Source organism: Zootoca vivipara, unplaced genomic scaffold (genome assembly GCF_963506605.1).
Source record: "Zootoca vivipara unplaced genomic scaffold, rZooViv1.1 SCAFFOLD_59, whole genome shotgun sequence".
In the NCBI taxonomy this organism is placed as follows: domain Eukaryota; kingdom Metazoa; phylum Chordata; class Lepidosauria; order Squamata; family Lacertidae; genus Zootoca; species Zootoca vivipara.
In genome coordinates, this window is record NW_026801977.1 from 28,757 (window position 1) to 55,282 (window position 26,526).

The window sequence follows — 26,526 nt, forward strand, 5'->3', positions numbered from 1 at the left end:
TTGTATCTGCAGACAATAAATAAAAAGAATTCCCATGAATAATGTTTAAATCATCTGTGACACAAAGAAGCAGATAATCTTTGTGTCTGCAAAATACATTATACCACAGAAAAGGGAGGTAATCATATAATACATTAATGTTTCAAACAACACATGGGAATATTGCGGGTATTAATACTGCACCAGTTTGAAGTGACTGGATGCATGAAAACTGACCCTTTCAGGGAAACAGAACATTGTCAAGGCCCATAAGTTTAATTAAAACTTTACTTGCGGAACTTCCTTCAAAACGAAACAAAAACATCAGAGATACATCCAAATAATTCCATAAAACATATGCCAATCCATGGCATAGGCTCATCATCTGTTTCTCTGCACAGCCTGCATTCCAGCCTGCATCCTGCCGGCGTGTGTGGGCGGAGAGAGGGAAAAAGAGAGCAACCTGCCCGGCTCTCTCTCTCTCGCACACCTGATGCCCGACTCTTCTGATGGGCTGGGCGTGTGGGCAGAGGGAGCGAGCAGAGCCGCGCAGATGTTTGCAGCGCTGTCAGCAAATCGCCGGTACGGATGGTGATGGCTGCAGCCATGAGCAGGTGATCCTGCCGCTGTACGGATGATGCATGCATGCGCCGTACATAGCAGCGCTGTGCATGCACCGTATGGTCGGTTTGCCCCGGGTCCAGGGTCTCCCAGGAATAGTCTGACATCTTCTCCTACTACTGGTGGCGTGCAGTAGCTGCTTGCTGACAAGAGAGAAAAGCATAACCTATAGAATGTATGATGTATAGAATTATCTAAGTAAAATGTCCCTCTGATGTCATCCAACCTATATCCCAGATCACCAAAACAGGGTGGGAATCAATCAGAAACAATTCTGTTGCTGAAGTTATAGTTATAGTTATTTTCAAACTCTGGAGTGGGTAACATTTGGGAGGAGCTGTGAAATTTCAGTGATGGACCCTGAAGCAGATGCCAAATTCCTAACAGATTGAGATTGAATCCTGACAAGACAGAAGTACTGTTTGTGGGGGACAGGAGGCAGGCAGGTGTGGAGGACTCCCTGGTCCTGAATGGGGTAACTGTGCCCTGAAGGACCAGGTGCGCAGCCTGGGAGTCATTTTGGACTCACAGCTGTCCATGGAGGTACAGGTCAATTCTGTGTCCAGGGCAGCTGTTTTTCCGCTCCACCTGGTACGCAGGCTGAGACCCTACCTGCCTGCAGACTGTCTCGCCAGAGTGGTGCATGCTCTAGTTATCTCTCACTTGGACTACTGCAATGCGCTCTACGTGGGGCTACCTTTGAAGGTGACCCGGAAACTACAACTAATCCAGAATGCGGCAGCTAGACTGGTGATTGGGAGCGGCCGCCGAGACCACATAACACCGGTCCTGAAAGACCTACATTGGCTCCCAGTACGTTTCCGAGCACAATTCAAAGTGTTGGTGCTAACCTTTAAAGCCATAAACGGCCTCGGTCCAGTATACCTGAAGGAGTGTCTCCACCCCTATCGTTCTGCCTGGATACTGAGGTCCAGTGCTGAAGGCCTTCTGGCAGTTCCCTCACTGCGAGAAGCCATGTTACTGGGAACCAGGCAGAGGGCCTTCTCGGTAGTGGCGCCCACCCTGTGGAATGCCCTCCCACCAGAGGTCAAAGAGAACAACAATTACCAGAGCTTTAGAAGGCATCTTAAGGCAGCCCTGTTTAGGGAAGCTTTTAACGTCTGATGGATTTCTGTATTTTAATATTTTGTTGGAAGCTACCCAGAGTGGCTGGGGGAACCCAGCCAGATGGGCGGGGTATAAATAAATAAATATATTATTATTATTATTATTATTATTATTATTATTATTATTTCCTTCCACACTAGTTGGGGGTAAAGAGAATGTCTTCTACTAATAGGCTACTAAGCGGGCCTCGGTCAGCATATTCACAATCATTAAAATGAAAAAAGTAACAAAAGGGTTAAAAACAGGGACACATTATCTTATCTACCTGGGCCGGGCCTCTGTCTGGCCCTGCAAGGGCCTGGCAACAGAAGGTGCGTTCTGAAGTACCCGAGTTGTTCAGTTCCATAAAAAAACCCAGGAAGTGGCAAGGGGAAGGTAGGGAATTGTAAATGGGGTGGGGGGGGGGTGCACTGCAAATATCTGAGGACTTAAACTGGGGAGAGAAAGTGAATGGTTGTTTTTATATATATATATAAAAAGACACAGAGGCTTACAATCAGTTGTTTCTCTTAAAATAAGACATACCCATAAAATAAGTCATATTTATTTTTGTCTTGTGGATTTTTTGGGGGTAGTGGTGCTAAATTGTAAAGTAAAAACCCCTTGCAGTGTAGGGGCCTACATGAATCAAAGGCCGTGCTGCATCCTGTGGCAAACCCCTCCTCCGGCAGGCCCCGACCTCCACTTGGCAATGTTGGTTTTTTGGTGAGGGTTTTTTTGGGCGGGGGTAGTGTTGCTAAATGGTAAAGTAAAATCCCTTGCCGTGCAGGGGCCTACATAAATTGAAGGCCATGCTGTGGTCTGTGGCAACCCCCCCCCCCAGGCAGGCCCCGACCTCCACTTGGCAATGTTGGTTCTTTGGTGGGTTTTTTTTGGGTGGGGGTAGTGTTGCTAAATGGTAAAGTAAAACCCCTTGCTGTGCAGGGGCCTACATAAATCGAAGGCCATGCTGCGGTCTGTGGCAAACCCCCCCCCCAGGCAGGCCCCGACCTCCACTTGGCAATGTTGGTTCTTTGGTGGGTTTTTTTGGGGGGTAGTGGTGCTAAATGGTAAAGTAAAACCCCTTGCCGTGCCCCCAAGTGCATTGCTGTGGGTTAGCCCCCTCCCCGGGCCTAGTGGAGGCCTGGCAGCCTGTCAGGGGCCTAAAACAAAGGCCTAGATAAAATGGCTGCCTTGGTGTGTTTCAGTTGTTTGGTTGATGATGATGTCATTCGGTTTGTGGGTGTGGCTTAGATTTCTCAGGAAGGGAGGGGGTGTACTGTCTGAGGAATTCCACTTGAGGGTGCTGTTTGACTTGGTGGAAAAGCAGGTCTGTACCTGGGCAGGTGTGCGATTTGAGGGATTTTTGCCCCCAACAACGCTCTAGGAGTGACCTGGATCGTTGTGTCAAAATTTCAGGACAATTGGTCAAGCGGTTACGGAGAAAAGTGGCAAACAGGATTTCACGATTTTTACATTTATATATATATATAGATTAGTATACATTTTTTTAAAAAAATAAATAAATAAAGGAATGCTAGTAACCTGCCATATAGTCAGCTCACTGATGTTCCCTAATGGGACTGAATTCTTAGAAGATCACTTTGCCAAACACGGCTTTAACCATTTTCTCCCTTTTGTGGCCCCAGTCTAGATTGGGGACTCAACACCAACAATTTGCATTGCATGCACACTCTCTCACACACACACACACACACAGAGAGAGAGAGAGAGAGAGAGAGAGAGAGAGAGAGAGAGAGAGAGAGAGAGAGAGATCCCATTCATTTTAATGGGACTTTTGTTCCTTAAATTGTATGTGTGCAAGGATGTGATCTGGATCAAGACAACCTCCTCTCCTGCTGCAGAATCAGATGCATGAAAAAATTGATCAGGAGCAGAAACGGAGTGAGTCAAAGGTTTAAATCCGCCCTTCCCCTGCTGCCAAATCAAATGTGCAGTTGCTCGTGAGTGATAGATTCCCACACATAATCATTTATTTCAAACCCCCCCCCTTTTGTACCTCCTCTGAGAACACTGCAGTTCATTCAGTTTTGATCATTTACTTGAGGCTTTCTGTGCCACACATTGAGGTAGCTAGTGGAGCAACTCCCCTCCAGAGTGCCACTGTTGAAAGCTACTCTCAAAAAGAGCACAGGTGTATGTAAATCCAGCACTTACGTGCCAAGTTTTGTCTTACAACAAGTATGATAAATTATAGCAAGTGCAATTAGTATCCAGTTTTACATCTGGGTATAGGTACTCCCGTGGGACACTCTAATATTCACTGCTTTGCAGCCTGCACCTATGTAATATTTTGTTAGAAGTAAATTTCACTGAGTTCAATAGGACTTGCTCCCAAATGAGTATGTGTCAAATTGCAACTCTACAGTTCTCGGGTGGCTTTTTCACAGCAGAAGAGAATAATTTTACCAATTTAACCCATGAACATCTTTTAGGTCACTCCTTGCTCACTGTGATCAAGTCCATTACTTCCCTTCTGCAAAATTAACATGAAATATGTAGTCACATTGCGATCAAGGACCCCAAAAGGAGGCGTTTTCCTTCAATCAGTGTGCAAAATTCTTCTCAGAATACTTCTGCGTAGCTTAGCAACCGGTAGAGACATTCATTCCCAAACTAATATTTCAGGCCAAGATAATGACTGGCAAACAACCAAACTCAACTGGTATTGTTGCCATGCCTTTCACATTAACAAAGGGAAGCAATGCAAATTTACTTCTGGTAGTTTCTGACTTTTCTGACCAACTGAATTGTTTGAGCAGGAGTAAGTTTTGCTCTTAATATTCAGCTTCAATGAATTAACTTGCAGTGACTGACCTTGTTATTACTCTGGTAATAAAGAGCACTACAAAGATAGGGTAAGAACTGCAGTACCAGCTGCAAGGTAGAAAATATATTGTTTAATGCATTTATTAATATTTGCATATTCCTAACTACCTGTGCATAGTTGAGGATATGTGCACATGCTCAAATGCATCTCCCACATACAGTACAAATATACTTTACTTTAGTGCCCCCCTGCCCCTGATCTGAATATATTCCCTCTTCCCCACACCTCACTTATTCCTGCATTATTAACCCACTCTCCCCATCCCCTGCTGCTGGTTTAGATTTAGACCAATGCAGACTGTTTTAGACCAATGGTGGCTTTAGTGCGGCTGTCCTTTATTATGATCCTACACATTGTGCTAACACATATTGGATGGTATAATAATAATAATAAAATAATAATAATAATAATAATAATAATAATAATAATAATAATAATAATTTATTATTTATACCCCGCCCATCTGGCTGGGTTTCCCCAGCCACTCTGGGCAGCTTCCAACAGAAAAATAAAATACAATAATGGATTAAACATTAAAAGCCTCCCTAAACAGGGCTGCCTTCAGATGTCTTCTAAAAGTCTGGTAGTTGTTTTTCTCTTTGACATTTGATGGGAGGGCGTTCCACAGGGCGGGCGCCACTACCGAGAAGGCCCTCTGCCTAGTTCCCTGCAACTTGGCTTCTCACAACGAGGGAACCGCCAGAAGGCCCTTGGTGCTGGACCTCAGTGTCCGGGCAAAATGATGGAGGTGGAGATGCTCCTTCAGGTATACTGAACTACAACATTTGACAGCTCCTGTATATCATCATCATCATCATCATCATCATCCTGTTTCTTGGACTTAGTCACTTTCTTTTTTTACAAAATAAGAACTCAAAGCAACTATGTATACATCTACAGTATATCTCAATCCAAACACACAAAAAGAACAACAGCACAATACATATACAGCATATGAATCATTGATACCAAGTGGACCTAAAGAGTTCCCTTGAAGTGGTGATGTTGAAAATGAAAATGAGGTGTCCTTCTGAGCAGTATGTGTTTTGGTTTAAATGCCTTTGTTAGGTTTAATTCACATGTAATTTAGTTTTGTTTGGAAGGAGTTTGATGTTGCCATATGAGGATGAAAATCAGCCCTTATGTTATGCTTGTTGGCACTGTAAAGATTAACCTATTTTATTTTAAAATCATGAGCTTTTATAGAGTCAATTTAATCAGATGCTAACATAGATTGAAGAACAGCAAGTACATAAGGGCAGCTGGTTGGGGTTTTTTTTGGGGGGGGGAATGGGGACTGCTTGGCAACTGCTCTTACATGCTTGCTTCATTCAGCCAATGTCAGTGTCTGGCAAAGTGAACTGCAGACTATAAAAACTCACGTTCATAAATGGCATGCTAATTTTAAAGAGGATAGGAAGATCAAGTTTTCCTCCTTTAAAGTAGAATAAAATAAATAGTTGTGGTTTATTATAGTGCTTATCAATTGACTCAGAATTTGAATTTCGCTTTATGTGTAATGTAGGAACAAAGCAACCCAAACCCTGGCAGGCAACAGCAGGACTTAACCAAGCGGTGGAGTCGGCACTATGACTGCAGCTGAAGCCCCCTCATTTCCATCTCCACTTGTGCTGGGCAAGGCAGAAGGGAGGAGAGGGGCAGGAGGACGAAAATTCAGGATTAGTTTTTTTTGCTGCACCAGCTCCAGCAGAAAAATTCAGATCAGGTCTGATGCAGTATGTAGCTGGACTGGCTTAGCTGGATCCTTGGCTAGCAAAAGTTTACCCCCCCCCACTCTCCAAATGCCCAATCTTGGGGCATACACCCATCACTGCTCACCCTGCCCCCCTCCAACAGGGCAGACTGGGTTCTTGCAGTGGTAGATTTCTCTGTTGACCTGCCCTCCCCGCTGAGTTCCATAAGGTCAACACTGGGACTAAGGATAAAGAGTCTTGCAGGCAGTGCCACTCTCTGGACTGGTTGTAAGAAGGCAGGTTGTGGGCCGAGGTCAGACTAAGGTTGGTGGACCAGTCTTTACTGCTTTCACAATATATTTATCAAAATGTTTGTAAGACATCACACGTAGCTTAGTTGGTTAGATTGTGGTGCTGATGTTGCCAAGGTTGTAGGTTAGATCCTCATATAGGGCCACTGCATATTCCTGCATTGCAGGGGGTTGGACTAGGTCAGGCACGTCCAACAGGTAGATCGTGATGTACCGGTAGATCACTGGACGTCTGTGATAGATCACTGGCTCCCCCCAAAGAAGCTCAACAACTTGGACTCCCCTAAATAAAGCTCAACATTTCTGCCCTGCACCCCAAAGAAATGGGGCTTTCCTCCCCCTAAAAAAAGCCCTACAACTTTGACCTGAACCCTGGGCCTTCTTAAAAAAAGCTCAACAATGTAGATCACCGCCAGTTTTTAACTCTGTGAGTAGATCACAGTCTCTTGGGAGTTGGCCACCCCTGGACTAGGTGATCCTCAGGGTCCCTTTCAACTCTACAATTCTATGATTCTATGTTTGGAAATCCTCTGTTCTCCAAATCAGGGGTGCCTTTTTCAAACAACAACAACAGAGCTGATCTGCATGGCATTCATCTGCAACCTTCTTTCTCAACCCAGCCCTTTATTTATTGCTGTTCCCTTTGCAGTTATTACTACTGTTTGTGTTGTTTGCCTGCACAAACCAAAAGCAATTATTTCTTTAAGCTGACTGTCCTGAGATTTTAAGTGGTGTCACTCTGTTGACCTTGGGCAGCTGATGCCTAGCAGGTAGTTGACGAATATGTGGACCATGTCTAAATCAAGAAGCAGTTAAGGACAAAGCTCAGTCAAAAACATCACCCGTCTAATGAGAGAGTAGGCATGCACTGCGGTCAGCAAGTGGAAACTCTCAGCTTCCACTTCATTTGGCCTTCTTTTTGCCCACATATGCAGCCCTATAATTTCTTCATGAGTCAGTGAGAGTTGTGTGGTTACTGCTGAAAGCACACAAAAAATGTGCCCAAATAATGCATTTTATGTGGCAATTGGCAGCTCTGGATATCATATGCTGAGCACATGCCCACATTCCTCTGAAGCAGAATGCATGCCCACCAGGGCAGTGGGTGGGTGGGTGAAATGAAATGGTGTTTGCATACAATGGGGGATATCTTACAACTCATTTATGGCAACTGATCATGTGAACTTAAAAGCACAAGAAGAGCCCTTCTGCATCAGACCAAAGGCCTTTCCGGCTCAGCATTCTCTTTTCCCAGTAGCCAAGTAGATGTCCATAAGGAGGACATGGGCACAATAGCACCCTCCTGGTCATGATCCCCAACAGCTAGTAATCCCTGATAATACTAGAGGCTGGCAGCCAAAGATTTCAGACGAATATGTGAAATTGAGGAGGGAAAATGCAAAGGAAGAATTCAGTGTGTGCCTTCTTCTGAATGACCGTCATGACTTTTCTTTGGCTCATGGGTACAGAGATAACCTAGGAAATGGCAAAATAAACTCCTGCCAGGGGATGCAGGCCTAATGAGGGGCACAAATTACCCATTAGACTATGGAGTGCATGACGTATATGTGTGGCAACATGACACAGCTGTTGCGGCAATATCAAATGCAGAAGAAACTTCCTGTCCTTCTTCACCATGGCACAAAGGCATGCAGTAAAGTGATATTCCCCTGGGGGGGGGGGAGCACTGATACAGCTCCTTGCCAATGATGCAAGAGACCCCTCAGATTTTCTGGAGGATCATTTGCTTTCCAGTAATAATGAGCTGGCACCCATACAACAAAACCCAGGAGTCCTGATGAGAGAATCACCTGAAAGCAAATGCTGACTGCACCAGCTAGAAAGTTAGGGAATATTGTTACCATCATTCCACTTTTCTGAGCAATGAAAATTTCCAGGAGCACAGTGCTTATCTGGGCTTAGTTGCCATTGAGAGAAAGTCACTAGAGGGTTATGGTGTTTTTTTAATAAGTGAGGTGCGCGCACAAACATATTCTCCTATATAAATAAAAATGTAAAGTGTCATCATGCTCTACAGCCAATAGGCTGCCATGCCAACTGCAGCATGAGGAACTGCAAGCAGGCCCAGGTAAGTTGTTTAACAGAGGGCAGGAAGCACCATGAATCACCTCCACCCTCCATTAATTGCACACCTGCTGTGAGGTTTCACAGAGGGAGGAGGCCCTTTGCACAGATGAGGAGGAGGAGAGGTGGAGACCTCCACCTCAAGAGGCGTCAGGGCAGGAGGAAGTTGATGATATGATGGACCTAGATTCAATGGACCCAGATTTGTGGTGGTGGAGAACAGTGCACACTCCAGAAGAAGAAGAAGCCAAGAGCTGGGAAGTAATGGAAGATGTGGAACATGGGCAAGCAAGCAGATTCTCTAGTCCTGAACAGAGACAGCACTCAGAAGTGATATAAACAGTACAGCATACAGTGGACGCTATGCCACATGTGAAAGCCTGATGGAACCTCCTCCTTCTCCATGGACCAGGCAATCTCTTCGTATCTTAGAGCAGAAGGCGAAACAGAGACAGAAAGATTTCATTGCTGGCCACTGTAGGCAGTAAGGAGGGGTTTGGAAGCTAGGAATTGCTGCAGGGGGGGTGGAGCACACACTTTGAGCAACATCCCAAGACTGAAGGGAGAATTATCAATGGTCTCTCTGTATTCTGTTGATTTAAAATAGAAGAACTAGTAGAAACTCTCAGCATCTCTGATTTCGCTAGGCAGCTAGCCTGGACATCGTGACAGGTAAGATATAAAGGGAGCTGGATTTGGTCAGGTGTCATGGAAGGGCAAAGAAGTAGACAGCCCCTGATATCTATCTGTCATCTTTCATCAATCATCTATTTATCTTTCTTTATTTGCAGGTTGAACATAGCTGAAGGCTTCAACTTCCAGCCAGCTAAACTATCCAAAATGAGATCTCTGTTTGCAAACAAGTTCGCTATACTTCAAGTTATGTTTCTCTGAACAGTAAGGCCTTGACATAGTTTTGTAAGATTTGCAAGGACACCCTTTGTGGTGCTTTGAAAATGTTATATAATTGCTGTGGGAAACAATGTGGCAAAATCAATGCAGAGTCCCTTTGCATGTTGAAAAGAAGTACATGAGTGAGTCATTCACTTCCACTTTGCTTGCTTTGGCTGCGGCAATGGGAAATGTGACTTATTTAAGGAGCCCCCCCCCCCACCGTTGCAAATCCATGAGCTTCAAATAACTTCTGGAGCTTGTGAGGACACCTTGGTAAAAAGATGATCTGAGAATCCTACATTCAGTGTTACGTTAGAAAGCCAGCGTGGAGTATGTGCAAGGGACTTGGGATGCTTCCAGATTGTCACATGAATAAAGGGGAGGGGGAATTTGTCCTTCCTTTCTCATAGCACTAGAATGCAGGGAAATCCAATGAAGCTGAATGTTAGAAGCTTAAGGAGAGATAAAAGGAAGTACTTTTCCCCCAGAGCACATACGGTAGTTATACAGAGGAGGAAGTGATGGCCATAGACTTGGATTAGCCAAATCCATGGATGATAAGGCTATCAACAAAAGTTAGCTGTGATGACTATGCTCTGCCTCCATGGTTAGAGACTGCAATGCTTCTGAAAACATACTCCTGGAACTCACAAGTGTGTGTGTGTGGGGGGGGAATGCTCCTGTGCTGGGGTCCTGCTTGAGGTTTTCTCACATGCTCTGGCTGGTTGCTGTAAGAACAGGATGCTGGACTAGATGGGACATTGGCCTGATCCAACAGGCTCCTATTATTTCTTATGCCTTTTTTAGGTGGGATTCAAATAAAAAGGTAAAGGACCCCTGACTGTTAAGTCCAGTCGCAGACGACTCTGGGGTTGCGGCGTTCATCTCGCTTTACTGGCCGAGGGAGCCGGCGTACAGCTTCCGGGTCATGTGGCCAGCATGACTAAGCCGCTTCTGGCAAACCAGAGCAGCGCACGGAAACGCCGTTTACCTTCCCGCCGGAGTGGTACTTATTTATCTACTTGCACTTTGACGTACTTTCAAACTGCTAGGTTTGGATTCAAATAGACACCAGCAAATTCAGGTTGCACAGTTAAAGCTGATTTGGAACTCTTGCATAATAAACCCAGTGAAGAAGAAGAAGAAGAAGAAGAAGAAGAAGAAGAAGAAGAAGAAGAAGAAGAAGAAGAAGAAGAAGAAGAAGAAGAAGAAGAAGAAATACTTTTTCAATACGGAAAATGCATTGGAAAGTGTGGAATCACATTTACTTGATGCAACATTGTTGAACTTTTCTGCAAATGAATACAACAAATGCTCAATAAATAGCCAATGCCATCTAACCCCCCACAAACAAATCTGAACAAATCCTCAATAAATAAGCTATCTGGAAGCAACATCACTCCCCCTATTTTCTTACTTTTTCTAATTTTGAACATCTCCTAAAATATCATGTTCATTAGCTCTTATTTTTTAAAGTCTTGACTAGCAAGTGTGGGGCAGCAGCATGGTGAGATCCAGTTCATTCTTCCCAAGTTCTCCTTGCATTGGAAAGCTGAGTCCGGCCTGAAACATTTTATTATGATTTCCCACAGAATCATAGGTTTGGGAAGGATCATATGGCTTATGGCCATTTTATTTAATCCTCTGCTGCACACCAGTAAAGCTACCTGCTTGGTATTGCTTGTTTGGAGGGGGGGGACGCCACCATACAGCAGGATCATATTTTGTCCCCACGTGTTGCTACAGTAAAAAACAAACTAAAAAGAAGGCTTGTCAGTTAAAAAAGAGTGCCACTCCAATGGGCAGGTATGTCTAGTTCATAGCTGCCAAGTTATCCCTTTTTTTAAGGGATTTTCCCTTATGCTGAATAGGCTTCCTCGCGAGAAAATGGAAAACTTGGCAGCTATGGTCTGGTTCTGCTTGCTTTTGGAACATGCCCTCTGCTACCTTGGTGTAGGTCAGCAACGGGTGCCTGTGTTCCAACGCCAGATGACTACGATTAGATTGAGAGTAAATTCTCCCTGTCGAACCCTTCTGTTACCATTATTCCTGCACCGCAGCCCCGATGCTCCAGGATAAAGGGGGCGAGAAGGCTGGGCGAGCGCGCGTTTGCGGAGCCCTTTTCCGTTGCCACAGTCCTCGCATTCCCGCGCACTGCAAGCCAACGAAGGGGTGACTGAGAGTGAGGGCAGAGCCGAGTAAGGGCAGCAGCTTCTACGAGGCTTCACGTCCCCACTGCCCATGTGCAAAGGGGCCGCACATGCTCCCTGGCCGCCTCTCCTCGGGCAGTGTGCACATGCTCAGTAGCAAGATGGACGCTTTTCTGATGCAGGGTTCATTTTGGTAGCGCCGCGGCGGCCGCCGAGCTATCGCTTCCCCCTCGAGCCGGCTGCAGGACCTCGGCTGGGCGATGGCGCGCTGCAGGCTGCTCAGCCATCTCCGGCTGTAATCCAGCGGGTGGACGGGGCGCCGGTGGCATCCCGGCCGTCTCTCTCTTTTTCTCTTCCTCTCTCTCTTCCCTGGCTTGTGGTAAGTCCTGGACGTTGGCGGAAAGGGCCGCGTCGCTGGGCTTTGGAGAGGTTTCTCCATCCGCGCCCGCTTGGAGGAATGGCAAGGCTTTGGGTGGCTGCGGGGAGAGGCCGGGCGATTGGCCGTGCCAAGGCAACGGGCGCTCTGTGCGCTCCGTGCGCGTCGAGCCCTGCCTGGCTGCGTCCCCCTGCAGAGGTGGCCATCTCCAAGCCGCCCTGTTCCTCTGCAGCAGCTCCTGCCTTGCTTCCTTCTTTCAGTACCTCGGCCAGCACCTTTGCAGCTCCTGGCGGGTGTTGCTGTTGCGCTTAGTGGCTCATTCTGCATGGCTGGCCCTTCCCGAGATTGGGGAGGTATCTGGCGCTGTGCTGGTTGAGGAAGGAGCCAGCCAGGGAGCCTGCCCTCGACTGTAGAGGCGGGAAACTCCAGTTGGCCCAAGAGGGAATATTTTGCTTTTGCCTGGAAATTGGAGGCGGAGGCGGTGGCAGTGGGTAAAATCTAGGGAGGTATCCAGGCACGCTATCTTGATTTGAGTGTGAAGCAGGCAAGAAAGTGGCTTTGGCCAGAGATCCATGGTGCACAGAGGCCTTGTCACTCAAATGTGGGAATGGGGAGGGCAAGCAAAGTCCTGCAATGCTGGAGGTTTGTGTGAACACCTGTTGCCAAGGTTGCATAGGCAGCCGTTAGAAGACAACAAATGAAAACACTGACTGGTTTCAAATTGGCTTTCAAGACTCATATTCTGGTGAAAAATGTGCTGTGTGCCCTTTTCCTCTTTGTTGGACTTTTGCCGCTTGCAATTTTTAGTGCTCTAGTGCTTTCTGCTGACCTTTAGAATACGGTGGGGGAAGAGGTCACAGAAGTCACTTGCTAGGGAGGGTGGGGAGGGGTTGCTGGGAGACCTGATACTGTGGTACTGGAGGGACAGAAGAGGCACCACCACCACCATTTCGCCCAGTGCTGCGGTAGGGAAGAACCGCCATTGTGATCATAGCCTGGCTGTGGGAATGGAAAGTCCCATGTCTTGCAATTTGGCTGGGAGCCCCGGCTGCTGTTGCTCTGGGCATAAGGAGATACTTCTTCTGTTGCTCTTGGAAGGAAGACAAGAATGTCTTCTGTTGCTGTGACTGAAGGGATATAAATATCTTTCTGCTTTTAAGAAGAAAAATATATGTGGCTGGCCTCTGCATCTAGAAAAAGATGAATGGAGATGTAGAAAAATGCAGCCATCGTTATAAGATTCAGGCACTTGCTCTAGAGAGTGAAGCCCGGACAATCCCCCCCCCCCGCCATATAGTGCGGAGATCATAAAATGCAGAGATTTTTCCCCCTCCTTCAGTCAGTGCAGCTAGGAGCTGGCAAGCAGTATTTGGTACTGAACACGAACACTTAGCCCTGTTGGAAAGGTGTTTGTTATTCTTTATGCTGATATGAAATACTCAATAATAAAGATGCTGTGTGAATATAGTGTGATAGTAAATGTTCTCCATGGTGCAAGCAGCGCATGCAATTTGTTTCACTTTCTGAATGGGGCAGTAAATGCAAGACTAATGATAAGAGAGGAGATTCATTGTTAGCAAAGACACATGGTTCAGTGGGATGTCTTAATTAGCCCTCATTACTAAAACTTCCCACTGATATTAAAGGAACTAGTAGTGAAAATTAGGGTTGGATGGACGAGGCCTGGGTCTGTATGTCATGTCTTTGCTCAATAATTGCAAGTATTTTTTTGTTGGAATGCTATAAACATTTGTATGCCAGCATACATATTGTAAGTTTTACTTTGGGGGAAGCTCATCTAGGTGGGTTTCCATTTAGGTAGCTTCCTCTGGAAGATGTAAGTTTGTTCTGCAAACATATCAACACCAGGTCTGTAGTTATAAATTACCAACTGTTAGGCAGCTGCTCATTTGGGAACCTAAGAATAATCCTGCTCAGTCAGGCCAAAGGCCTATCTAGTTCAGCATTTTTTTCACCTAGAGGCCAATGATATCTCTATGGGCCCCCAGAAGTAGGACATGAGTGAAATAGGACTCTGCCCATCAAGATCCCCGGCTACTGCCCGTGATGCTGGAGGTAATAGCCATCATTAGTAGCCTTATTGACATTGACAGCTTTATCCTCCATGAATTTGTCTGAATCCAAGTTGACTGTCATCACTACATGTTATGGCAACAAATTCCATAGTTTAAATAGGCATGCCGTGAAGAAGTACATCCTTTTTTCTGTGCCAGATCTTTCAACATTCAGCTTCATTGGATGGCTTCTGGTTCTAGTAATATACAAGAGGGAGAAAAAGATATCCTTCCCTATTTTCTCCACACTGTGCAAAATTCACATAGCTTTGTCATTTCTCCCTACTCTTACTTGCCTTTCCCCCTCAAATAATTTTCATAATGAATGCATGTTCCATTAGAACAAAATGGTCATGATCCAAGACAGAGTGAGTTTACTGGGTTTAAGCATGCCCGACAATATTCTAGATTGTAGCCAGTAAATCTATCTAAATTATTCATACAAACGTTTCTAATTAATGAGAAATCCACATAAATTATCAGTGCAATCCTATGCTTAGCTATTCAAAAATAAAACCCCTGAGTTCAATGGGACTTACTCCAAAGTAAGCAGTAATAGCATTGCAGCCTTTATCCGGTAGCTTGTCATTGGAATGATTTAGTGTTTACAATGATTAATAGCTATTTACTTCCTTGGTAGGAAGTTTTTCCTATTTTTCACATTCAACTTCATTAATAGATGACTTTTTATCTCTTGTTTATCACAGGTCAACTTTTGTTCTGGACTTAAAAGTCCCCACAATGAAGTTTTCCCTGGCGATTCTTGGGTTTGTTTTCTTCTTCTTATGCATTGAAGAAGTCTACTCCAAAGAGAAATCTTCAAAGAAAGGGAAAGGGAAAAAGAAGCAGTATCTCTGCCCTTCGTATGTCCCTTACATATTTATTTATTTTTTTAAAAAAACTGTGTAAAATGAAAGTAGTGAGGGTGTGCGATAAAGTGCATGTTTTTCGTTTTCTTGTGAAATGATAAGAGTTCAAATAAACAATATTAATGCACTATGGGTGACATCCAGTGATGTCCACCCACTTGTGCAAAGGAAATCCACTTGTGTCACAGGACCTCTAATTTTTCTCCTCCCCCCAATCCATCCCCCTGTGCACCCCCAAAATCTCTGATCCCCTAATCCTCCATAACAGGTTTGGGAAGTGTGTGTGGAAGGGGATTGTAGGTGGAGGAGAGGATGAAGAAGCCCTGTTGAGTGAATGGCCACTCATGCTATAATGCACAATAATGTATCCATTTTATTTATTTATTATCAGATTATTGGAAGTGTGGGAGCTCTGTTTATTCATGACCAATAGTAGACAGTCAGGTGTTTTGTTAGTTGAAACTGCCAGCAGCTTCTCAACAAGGTTTAACCATCAATCATGTATGTATATAGATATTACGTGCTCAATGTAAAGGGATGTCAGTAATAGAAAACTGAAGAACGGTTCAACATTTTTGAGAGAAGCAAAGGGTCAGGTTGCATGGAAGAAGCTTCAGCACATGACCTGTGGATAAAGAAGCTATAAAAAGTTGGCAAGAAGGAGTGACAAGGAAGTGGGGGTTTGGAATGTGGTAAAGGGAAAGGGGTCGGTACAGCTGACATTTACACGGCTAGTGGCCCAAAGGAAAGATTGTTGAAGGCAATGGGCTGAGAGGCTGGGATTTGAATGCTTGAAGATACAAATAGAAAAATGTGGAGGAAAAGAAGGTTCAAGGAGTAAACAGAACCAGGGAAAACCTCATGGATAGGTAAATGGGTTTTTGGAAACAGGTGCCCTTGTTGATTTGAATTGATATATTAAATCTTTGATGAGTGCCTGGTTTCCAGTTAATTTACATGCTGAATATTTTCCCAGGCAATTCTAAACCAAAAACCCATGAAATTCCCAGTCCTCCTTTTCAGATGCTTTCCTCTGCCCATTGTGTGAGCAGTTGAACAAGCTTGTCCCCAAACCTCAAAACTATGGTTAGTGACTTCAAAGCAAGACACTATATGGCTCAGTATCCTGGGTTGTTTTGAAGCCATTTAACTATTGCTTCTGGATTCACACGTAACAGGAAACAATGGTTAGGTACTGAATCTTGGCTTGTTCAGTTGTCAGCATGAAGGGAGGAGGCAACTGTTTATTAAGTGGCTGTCTACTATCGAGTCTATATAATAACTTGGTAAGCCATTGGTCTGCAACAGAGATGGGGAAGTGAGCCCCATGGTTCAAAGAGCTTGTTAGCCCTGGGTGCTTCCCAAATGCCTGACAACCATCTGCTTATCAGGCTTTTGGGAAGTGTTGTGCAAAGTGCTTAGCCCAATGCCCACAAAATCCATTTTTATTGTCCACACCCTTACCTGGGCAGGTGTGGCTTGCCCAAAATGACCTCCTGGGTCCAATAGGATGACCTGGCCCACAGCCTGCCATTCCTAACCCGTGAACTACAATGCAGATTCTCCATGGTCTAACCAAGAAGTGAGAAGTAATCAAAATGTGAGGTAGCAGGGCAGCAATAAGATTCTCCTCCCTACTTGAATATAGACAACTTGCATAAGAAATGCACACTTTAGTAAATTATCACTTGGTAAATGCTTTTCTCTATCAACCATGGCTTAATAGAAAGTACACTTAAGTATGAACCACCTCTATCTTTGCCTATATTTTGTCATGAACACATAGGCTTGAAGGAACATTCTGCATAACTAATTTTTTTAATGTTATATTTATGTTCCACCTTTCTTTCAAGTAGCTTGAAAGTTTCCACCACACTTAAAATAGTAGCTTGTCTAATAAAAATAAAACAACATTCAATTGTTCAGTGGTCTGAAGATGAATTATAAGGAGGATGTTGGTGTTTTCTATTTCTGGGATGTACTGTGCAAAGAACATTTTCATGACACAAACATTTTAGGTCTCTACAATAATTTAGCTAGTGTACTACAAGAGATTTATGTACAGCTGAGGTTTATAATGTCTCTGCTTGAGGACAGAGTGTTACAGTGGGCAATTTGGCAATGCAATTCATCTCTGGGCAAGTGCTTATAGTTAAGTGTTCTTGGGCTGGTAGGGTTCTGGGTGCTGTGTAGGTAAAATTCAGTATTTTACAAAATGTATCAATGCTGTTCCCTCAGGGCAGGCTGTTAGCCAGGTGCCATAATCTAGTGTTAAGTTGACTAGTAGCAATATGAAGCCAACAGATGGGACTGCAGGGATGAGAATCTGCATGGGAAAAGAAGTTAATTATTATATCGCAGGCAAATATTTACTAGAAATGCTCTTCCATTTTCCAAATAGGAAAATTCCTGCCATGATTACTCATGCTTCTGTTTAGCTCTAGTTATGTAATTATTGACTGGTTTGAGAGGCTTTTCTGCTGCCTGTTTAGATCTCAGCCAGCTTGTTTCAACAGTTGCACTTCATATAGCATAACCATAAAGGAGTCATCAAATTGATATTGTATAGTTCATCTTTTTGTGGGGCTCTGCCTTTTAAGGAATGTCTTTCATGTATTATCTGCTTAAATACTGGTATAAGCTTGCTTAACCACTCCTTGTGCAAGATAGGTTGATGCAAAATTCACTTTTGGTATATGTTGCTTTTGTCTAATAGAAGGATTAGAGTGGGTCCCATTGACTTAGGCTGAACCACAATGGATGCAAAACTTTCATCAGTGCTCTGTGCTGGCCATTATTTCTATGTCCACTGCTGGTAAAGATAAAGGTAAAGGGACCCCTGACCACTAGGTCCAGTCATGACCGACTCTGGGGTAGCGGTGCACATCTCACGTTATTGGCCGAGGGAGTCGGCTTCCAGCTTCCAGGTCATGTGGCCAGCATGACAAAGCCGCTTCTGGCGAACCAGAGCAGCACACAGAAACGCCGTTTACCTTCCCGCCAGAGCGGTACCTATTTATCTACTTGCACTTTGACGTGCTTTCGAACTGCTAGGTTGGCAGAAGCTGGGACTGAGCAACGGGAGCACCCCCCCCCCCCGTTGCGGGGATTCGAACTGCCGGCCTTCTGATCGGCAAGCCCTAGGTTCTGTGGTTTAACCCACAGCGCAAGACAGCATAAATGATAACATAGTGTTGGTTCAGTAAATGGGGAATGCCATTTTCCAGCACCACAACTCTTAGGATACTGTTTGCATAAGGTAATGCAAAGTTCTCATATACAAGGACTTAAGTGAGTACCATGGTTCCTGTTGCTTATTACAAGAAAGTGGGTGTATATTTCTGGTATGTGCAGTTAATACAAGTTTTGGGTGAAATCTGGCATGACTTGCTTCAGGTTAGGCCCAGTGTCTGATAATTTAAGACAGGGATAGGGAACCTCCTGCCCAGGAAGCAGATTCACCCCAGAACTGTTCAGTGGGCAGGGCCTAAGACTGAAAAGGACTTTGATGTTAATGATGCAAGTGCAGCTACTTCTACAAGGAAGATCTTTTGCGAGGCGGGTTCCGGTTTCCGCCTGCAGGAATGGCGGACCTGTTTTCCATCTCTCTGACCTTCGTAAGGAATTTGGCGGTTGCTAGGGGAGTAAATGGCAACCCCCTACCCTCTCCGGGGGTTACGGAGAGGGGCCGCTGGCCCGCGATGCCCCCTGACCCACTCCGACTGTTTTTGGAGTGGGGGGAGCTTGGGCTGAGCACTTACGAGGGCCAGGACTCCCGGACGCTAATCTGCATGGCGGGGATTTCCATGGTTAAAGAAGATAATTAGGCTTAAATCTATGGACATACTTCAGAAGGAGGGGAAGAAGCGCTGTTTACTGCTGAGAAATTTATGCTGCTGAAAGGAGAGGAGTCAAAGATTGCACTGCATCTGGAAGAAGGATTGATGGGGACGGAGCGATAAGGGAAGTGAGTTTTTATTTTTTTTCCCTTCATATTGCTGCATCGTACCTTCCCGGACGCGATGTCCTGGCTTGTTTGGAGTGAAAGAGAAGCAAAAGACTGTGTGAGTTGAACTTTATAACTGTTGTTACTGAACATATTTTTTTAAAGATGTGGAGTTGCCGATGAGAAAAGCCTCCCCCTAGTCGGGCGGAAGGGGTTCTGGACGCGCTCGGAGGATTTATGAGTTGTGACGCACTTTAAATTGGAGCAGCGACCTGAAGCTAAGTTCAGCTATAGGGCAAGGAGATCCATTAATTTACCAAGAGTTTATGGTTTGATGTTTGGGTCTCCTGCCTGAAAAAGCTGTAAATTCTATAATGATCATGAATCTTCATGGCTATGAGAGAAAGCGAAAGTGATTTGAGCTTTTTGAGATGGCGCTGCTTCGGGCTGCTTCGACGCAACAAGGAGCTCCATTAAGAAGATTTATGGGGAGGCTGGACTGATTAACTCACACAGGAGAAAGAACATCTGTGAAACTTGGTTTGATATTTATCTCAGCGGCTGGGAAACAATCGGATGAAAGTGGAAAACATCTATGTGACTGTAAGGGGAAGTTCTGGATTATTATGAACTTGGAGGACGATTTGAACTTTAGAAAAAAGACGGCAGTGGACAGTTGCGAGGAATTCCCAATTTCTTGAAGCATGGGAACCCAAATAAAAAATTCTTTAGATGATTTGGCATAACATTCGGTTTGATTGATATATATATGTGTATAATTTGAAATATTGAATGTGATATAATTGGTTTTAATTAGAAAATTAATAAAAAAAATATTTTTTTTTTTAAAAAGGAAGATCTTTTGCGAGAAGATCAAAGCAGAGGAGGAAGTATCCTAGCAAATAGGTAGGGTCTTTGTAGTGCTGGGATAGCTCAGTTGGTAGAGCTTGAGGCTCTTAATCTCAGGGTCATAGGTTTGAGCCCCATGTGGAGCAAAAGATTCCTGCATTGATGAGGTTGGACTAGATGAGCCTCATGGTGCCTTCCAACTTTACAATTCTATGATTCCTATTCCTTGCAAACATGCAGAGCATCCCTGCAATCTTCAGGATGCTGTTTTGAAGTTTGTGGACTTGGATAAGCTGTCAGACAGGTATTGCATTGTGAATTGATATTATTTCCATTCTTATGCTGGAAGTATTGAGTTCTTTTTGCCTTTTGAACATTCAGGACAGATAAAGGGTGTTGGGAAAATGTAAGGTGACACTCGACTGGAGTTACTAAGAATATATGACTATGCTTCCATGGGAAATAGCTTTGTGTTTGTGCACGAACTGTGTGCATCTGTGATGTGTTAAGGTGAGCGATTGTATGTATTGATTTGCTCCCACCCACTTTGTTGTCTGGCCTTGCCCTGTACCCCTTGATGGGTTAAGATTCAGTGCCTTAAGACTCCATGTGTTGTTCAGAATAGGAAGTGTGAAAGGCCGCAGTGTTTCAGTAATGGATTCAAGCATTCTGTTTTGTGATTTTCCTTGACTGTAGTTTAACCTTCAACACTGTGAAACAGGGTAACTTGGCAAGAGAGCTTCTGTATGTTCCTAACAACCACAGAAACAGGAAACATGAATGGACCACATTTCCTGTTTTCATGTTTCTTCTCATACATTTGGAAAAAGAGGCAGGTTTATCTATTCTATAGTATGGAGAGATGTTTGTCTTTTTGTTGTGGGATGAACAAACCAGAAATATGTGCATTGCCATATAATATACAACAGTCCATAAAAGTAAGGTCCCAGTTTGTAACTGATTTTTGTTGTCTTAGTCCAACATGCTAGCCATTACAGCAAAATACCTCTGTACACACTTGACTTACTGTATGTAGAACAGCAATTTGGGCTCATGGTGGCTGCTTCACACATTCAGATCTAGACTGAGAGGGGAGAAGGGGAAGCCTATATGCATTGCAAAGGAAGTAGTAGTCATTTTAATAATCTATAGGAGTTTCTTAAAAAAATAATGTAAATATTAGAGAGTCATTTTATTTTAAATTCCAGTCTGTGTAGCTGAAGACAAAATCCTCTTTACTGAAACTGAAGGTATTACTGAATTAATCAGGATGTTTAGTCGATTAATGGTTTGCTAACAGATTAAAAGCATGAGCTCATTAATCAGAAATGCTGATCCAGCATCTCTCACTACAGTGGCTGGAACACAAACTTCTGCTGTCTGCTACTTGTAGGCTCTTTCATGCCTCCTGTTAGAATCTGGAAGTATAGCCCAGCTGGGTTAGCACTGAACAGAACAGATAGATAGGCCAGGAGAAGAACGAGAAAGACAAGGAGAATAATCTTCCTCCCTTCCTGCAGGTGTTGTCCTGTGCTGTGTCTCTGGCTATCAGTGGAATTTGAATTGATGTAGGGCAATATGTGTTATCCTAGTGTCAAGCTTAATCTTCCTTTGTTCATGGTCTTTGTGCGTGTGGGCTGGCGGGAAGCGGAGCTTAGCCTACCTCCCTAATAAAATTTCACTTTTTGAACAGAAACAAGTGATTCCATTGGATGTAGGCAGGGGCATACTAACACTGGGAGTAAGGGCTCTTAATCTTGCCTAAGAGTTTGAGGAATTTCCTGTTACATAGCAGCATGGGATTTGTAGTGCTTAAAACTCTGAATTGTTGTTTCTCATATATAGCTTGCAAAACTAGCAAGCTATAGAATTCATAGATTGGCTCTGCTGGAGCAGGCTTTTCTACAAGAATCCAATCTACCATGAAAGTATTTGTTTGAATTCATGTGGCTGCTATTAGGCAGCACTGCATCAAGGAATGCTGTGATCCTGCTCCTCAGGAGAAAAGTGAAAGGCAGAGAAGATATTTGTTGCTTTGTTTGCCTGTATTCAGCAATGACTTGCTGCCTAATCACTGCCAGACTTTATCTGTGAATATGTTTGCTGCCATGTGATTTCCTATCTGCTAGCCTTGTGTCATCACTAGCTTCTTGTCTGAATCTGCCTGAATGAACGGGGAGGGAACAGAGTCACTGCCACAGGCAATCCATAGCAGTTCTTCTGCTGGTGATGTTAGTCAGGGCTTTTGACCTTATGGGAACTACAGCCTCTTCATGGATGGCTACTATGTGTCATGCATTTTTTCAAATAGCTATGCAAAGTTTCATTTTTGTACTGGTTTTAAAACAATGTACACCAATTTGAACTACCAGGAAGCAGGAAAAGGTGTTTTGCCAGAGGCCATACATGATTAAAATTCAAGGGAGAGAAGACCACTCCCTCACCATAACCACTTTTGTCCTCCTACCTGTCCCCATTCTCACAGCCCCCTCCCTATTCTCTTTCAGCACAACTTAGTTATCCAGGGCAGCCTTTGTTATTCTTATACCATGTGTGAAATGCCATAGCCTCCAATAGGTAATTTGTGCTGGAAGAGAAGGAAGAGGATATTAGGGGTCAGGGTGAATGGGTGGCCTCTAGGGTGTTTTGGGTAAGTGAATGAGTAACTTACAAACCTTGGATTAGGAGAGAAAATGAACCATTTTGGGGGGAAATAATTAATCGTAGCAAGTGGGAGCAAGCTTACCCATCTCTATTTTCTAATGGTCTTGTGTCTTTAGACTTTATTATCATATCTGCAGCCCTCATCAGGCATTCTGGTTAGTTTTTAAGTGAATGTGTGAGAAGTGTCCTAGAGAGACAAGTTGTCACAGGAACACGCTGGTCAGTAATCACACAGTTCAATGTTGGAGGTAACTCTTTATTAGCAAAACCACAATCTTCACAGACTTGGTTGAGGGCCTGGCCTAATGAGCAGAGCAGCTCATTCCCAGTGGTTCTACTCCATAAAAATCAGTTGCCAAGACAGAAAGTCCCCATCTCCTTCTTTTCAAGCCTTTTCTAAGCAATCAGAGACTGTGGCTTCGTGCAGCCAACATCTCTGGCCTTTTCATGCCTCTTCTGGTTCTGGGATACTGTGGGAAGGGGAGCTTGTTGCAGCAGGAGGGGGAGAGACTCGTGACTCTTCACTAGCTTGACTCATCTCTGCCTTTTGGCCCCGCTCCTCCCACTCTCCTGCTTCAGCTTCTGCCTCTGATTGTGGACTTCTCTCTGCCCCACACTCTCCCAGCTCACTAGGCCCTGTGACCTCTTCAGCTTCCAACACCTCCTCTTCCCAGATTTCTCCCTGTTGTCCTTCAGACCTCTCACTGTTGTCCCACCACTCCTCAGGCTCTGAGCCCCTGGTGGTTCCCCAATCGGTTCCTCCCACCATTCCTCTCTGTCCAACCACTCCATGACGCATGTGCACTAGCTCATGTCCCCTCCTCTCCATTACATTTCCCTGACTTGGGATGGCAGTTGGATGGCAGACCTGAAAAGAAATGGCCGTCCTGTACTCATGAAGGCTCCCTACATTTTTTTAAACCCTGATTTTCTAGGGCTTCTGGAACCTTGATTTTTCCAGGGTTCCAAAATGTGTTGGGAACCCAGCACAAATACAGAAGGTTCCCCATTGCAAACAGGTGCCCTTTGCAAGTTGCAGGGGAACTGGAACAGTAACGTGGAATGGAGAAAGGGCAGTACACTCATTCCCACAGCTCTCCTCCACATGTTTAATGAACATCAGAATGCCTGAAGGTGGCTTATGTCATTTATGAGATGCATTAAGGTTAGAGATGCTCTGTTGATATATCTGTCACATTTTTGGTTCTCACGAGGCAGGCTAGGAGTTTACAATACAGTATTGTTTATGTGTAGGAGACTCTAATTGTGGGCATCAGCTTTCTCTGTGGGCTCAGCCTCACTGATGGCTGTTCTTGCCACTTCTGGTTTTCTTAGCTTTCTCTTCTTGCCATCTGAGCTGACAGCAGATGCTTCATCCTGGCAGTCGTTGAGTAAGCCTGGCATAAGCAGAGAGGCCCAAGAAGATAGAGCTTCCACTCCAGAGCTGCAGTGTTCAGGCCTTCTGGCCACATGGCAGCATTCCAATCTCACAGTTTACTATTAAGTAGAAGGTTATGGTTATTTAAGCCTTGCCATAAAATCCCTATTAGAACAACTACGGTATGCCATATCGGTTATAATTTGGTCAACTTATAAAAGATCTCCAACCCAAAGTCCCCCACCCCCTCTTTTTGCTACTGACTGAACACAACATTTCCCATCAGTATGTATTGAACGTAAGGCTTCTTCACAATATTGGGAATCCCTGCCATTTCCATTTGAGGGCATTTGACTGGCATTTGGGATGCTTTCAAAGTGCCCATGCTGCTGCTTCAACAACGTTTGCACAGGTGCTAGCTTGCTGGTTGGCTGAGCACCCTCTTTGTCATCAGCACCCTATGATGCCTGACTTCCTGGCATTTTATGAACGAACCCTTTAACTGATTATGAGCACAAGACAAGACTCAGTTACTGAGGCACGTTATTTAAACGTGCATTTCATATTGGAGTTTTTAGTGGACCTGGCCATTGTGAAAGGCTGAAATCTTAAGGTCACCATGACCTAAAGACATCTTAGGAATTGTAACTAGGTGTTTTTTTTAAAAAAAAACAGTAATGCCAGCATATTAATAGCAAGAACTCTCCAGGCACTCAGACCCTGCATCCCATTTGATGCCCTGCATTCAATGCACTTGCATAAATGCGTCAAGCAGGTATACATTGTTCAGAGGGCCAGTGTATGTTGATGAACCCAACCCCATTCCCAGAGCTATCCAAAGCCACCACAATATGGTTTGGAGATCTACCACCTCCAGTGGTACGTGCAACTCCTTACATCTCAACCCCACACTATGTGATGCCCATGGCGATGCTCCGTATCTTCTAGGACATGTCCTGACCAATATGCATAATGGATAAGTAAGAGCCCTCCCAATTTTGGGGGGTCATGGGGCACATTTCAAAACCTCAAAAATTGGCAAAGTTCAGAATTACCCCCAACCCAACAGCCCTCCCCCTAAAAGCTCAGTTTGTTTGCTTTTTAAAAATAAAAAACTAGGAGGTGAGATAAGATTTTGTGCTTTATATGTATTTGTTTTTTATTGTTTTTGTTTTTTTCTTTTTTCTATTTTTGTCTTTAATGCTTTGTATTGGTGTATCTTTTTGAAAAACTTAATAAAATATTATTTAAAAAAGATACCATTTTAAAATGGCTGTTATGAATGCAGAGAATCACGGCAACTCTTTATAGTCTTGAGCCTGATTCAAAACCAAAGGAAAGGAAGACTGGTTTGTGTGAGCTTTTTATTGGCACAGCATTTGCTTCTTTCTGCTAACAACAACAAGAAGAAAATGATTTTATTATTTATTTATTTTTACATTTTTAGCTTTCAATGTGCATATTAGACAAACACCAGCTCCCTCGGCCTGAAAGCGAGATGAGCGCTGCAGCCCCATAGTCACCTTTGACCTGACTTCACTGTCCAGGGGTCCAAACAAAAACAAAACAAAAACAATAGATCAAGGTTTTTAAGAAAAAAGTGTGGCTCTTTTGTTCAAATACATTGCAAATTTATCTTCTGCACTGTTTTTGTTTAATTTTTGGAGCTTGAATCAAATATGCTAAGATCAGCTGTCTAATTCTAACACAAATAAACAGTGTACATTATTTCTAACAGACAGCAGTCACCTGAAGATCTTGCAAGGGTGCCTGCAAATTCTACCAGCAACATCTTGAATAGACTTCTGGTTACTTACGATCCCAGGATAAGACCAAATTTCAAAGGTTGGTTAATGTACAATAACTTCAGTTCAGCTGTTGAAGCTACTTAAAATCTCTCTCTCTCTCTCTCTGTGTGTGTGTGTGTGTGTGTGTGTGTGTGTGTGTGTACCAACAACCAATTACATTTTATTTCCTTAATCCAATGGACTGGCCTGATGAGATTCCAGTCCACAATAAACAGAGAGGTAACTGGGCCTTTTTGGGGGGCTTCACTGTTCAGGGCCAGCTCTAGGGGTAGGCTGGGTGGGGCAGGACACCAGGCCGGCAAGAAATGGGGCAGGGCGGGGGCTCCGGAGCAATCTCCGCACCACGGCGCCCGGGCGCCCGCCATACTTAAGACGGCCCTGTCACTGTTTGGAAAAAAAATGTTTTTATTTCCCTAATGCTGTTGTGAAATTTGAAATGTGCTGCTTTACCAGGGATCATTGCCCTTGCTGTTACATGTACATCTGGGGTTGTATCCAACTAAGTTATACTTTGAGTCAGCCTATTCAAATTTATAGGCCTAAGTTAGTGATATCCATTAATTTCAGTAGGTCTGTTCTGAGTAGCACTGCATTGCTCAACAACTTTGGTAGCCCTATTAATATATCTCTATCTTTTTTCTCCCAGTTCTTCAGCCTCCCTACCTGCTGCATGAGTCTTGAAACAGAACTATCCCAATCGTTTTTGTTTGTTTTTAAATGTGGGGAAGAGAAGACGCACTGAATTGTTTATTTTTATTTTTGAAAACTATGAGACTGATTTTTCTCTCTCTCTTTTTAAAGGAATTCCAGTTGATGTAGCAGTCAACATTTTCATTAACAGTTTTGGATCAATACAAGAGACAACTATG

At 44.1% G+C, this 26,526-nt stretch overlaps 1 protein-coding gene across 1 annotated transcript in view; it reads left to right on the top strand.

The window, feature by feature from the left end:
- Positions 1-11,864: 11,864 nt before the first annotated feature.
- Positions 11,865-26,526, top strand: part of LOC132591158 (glycine receptor subunit beta-like) — a 30,587-nt gene continuing 15,925 nt past the window's right edge. Inside the window, exons 1-4 of the mRNA XM_060270664.1 lie at positions 11,865-12,071; positions 14,851-15,006; positions 25,588-25,694; positions 26,459-26,526. Coding sequence (XP_060126647.1) covers positions 14,885-15,006; positions 25,588-25,694; positions 26,459-26,526 — 297 coding nt within the window. The 5' untranslated portion in view covers positions 11,865-12,071; positions 14,851-14,884. The remainder of the gene's footprint in view (positions 12,072-14,850; positions 15,007-25,587; positions 25,695-26,458) is intronic.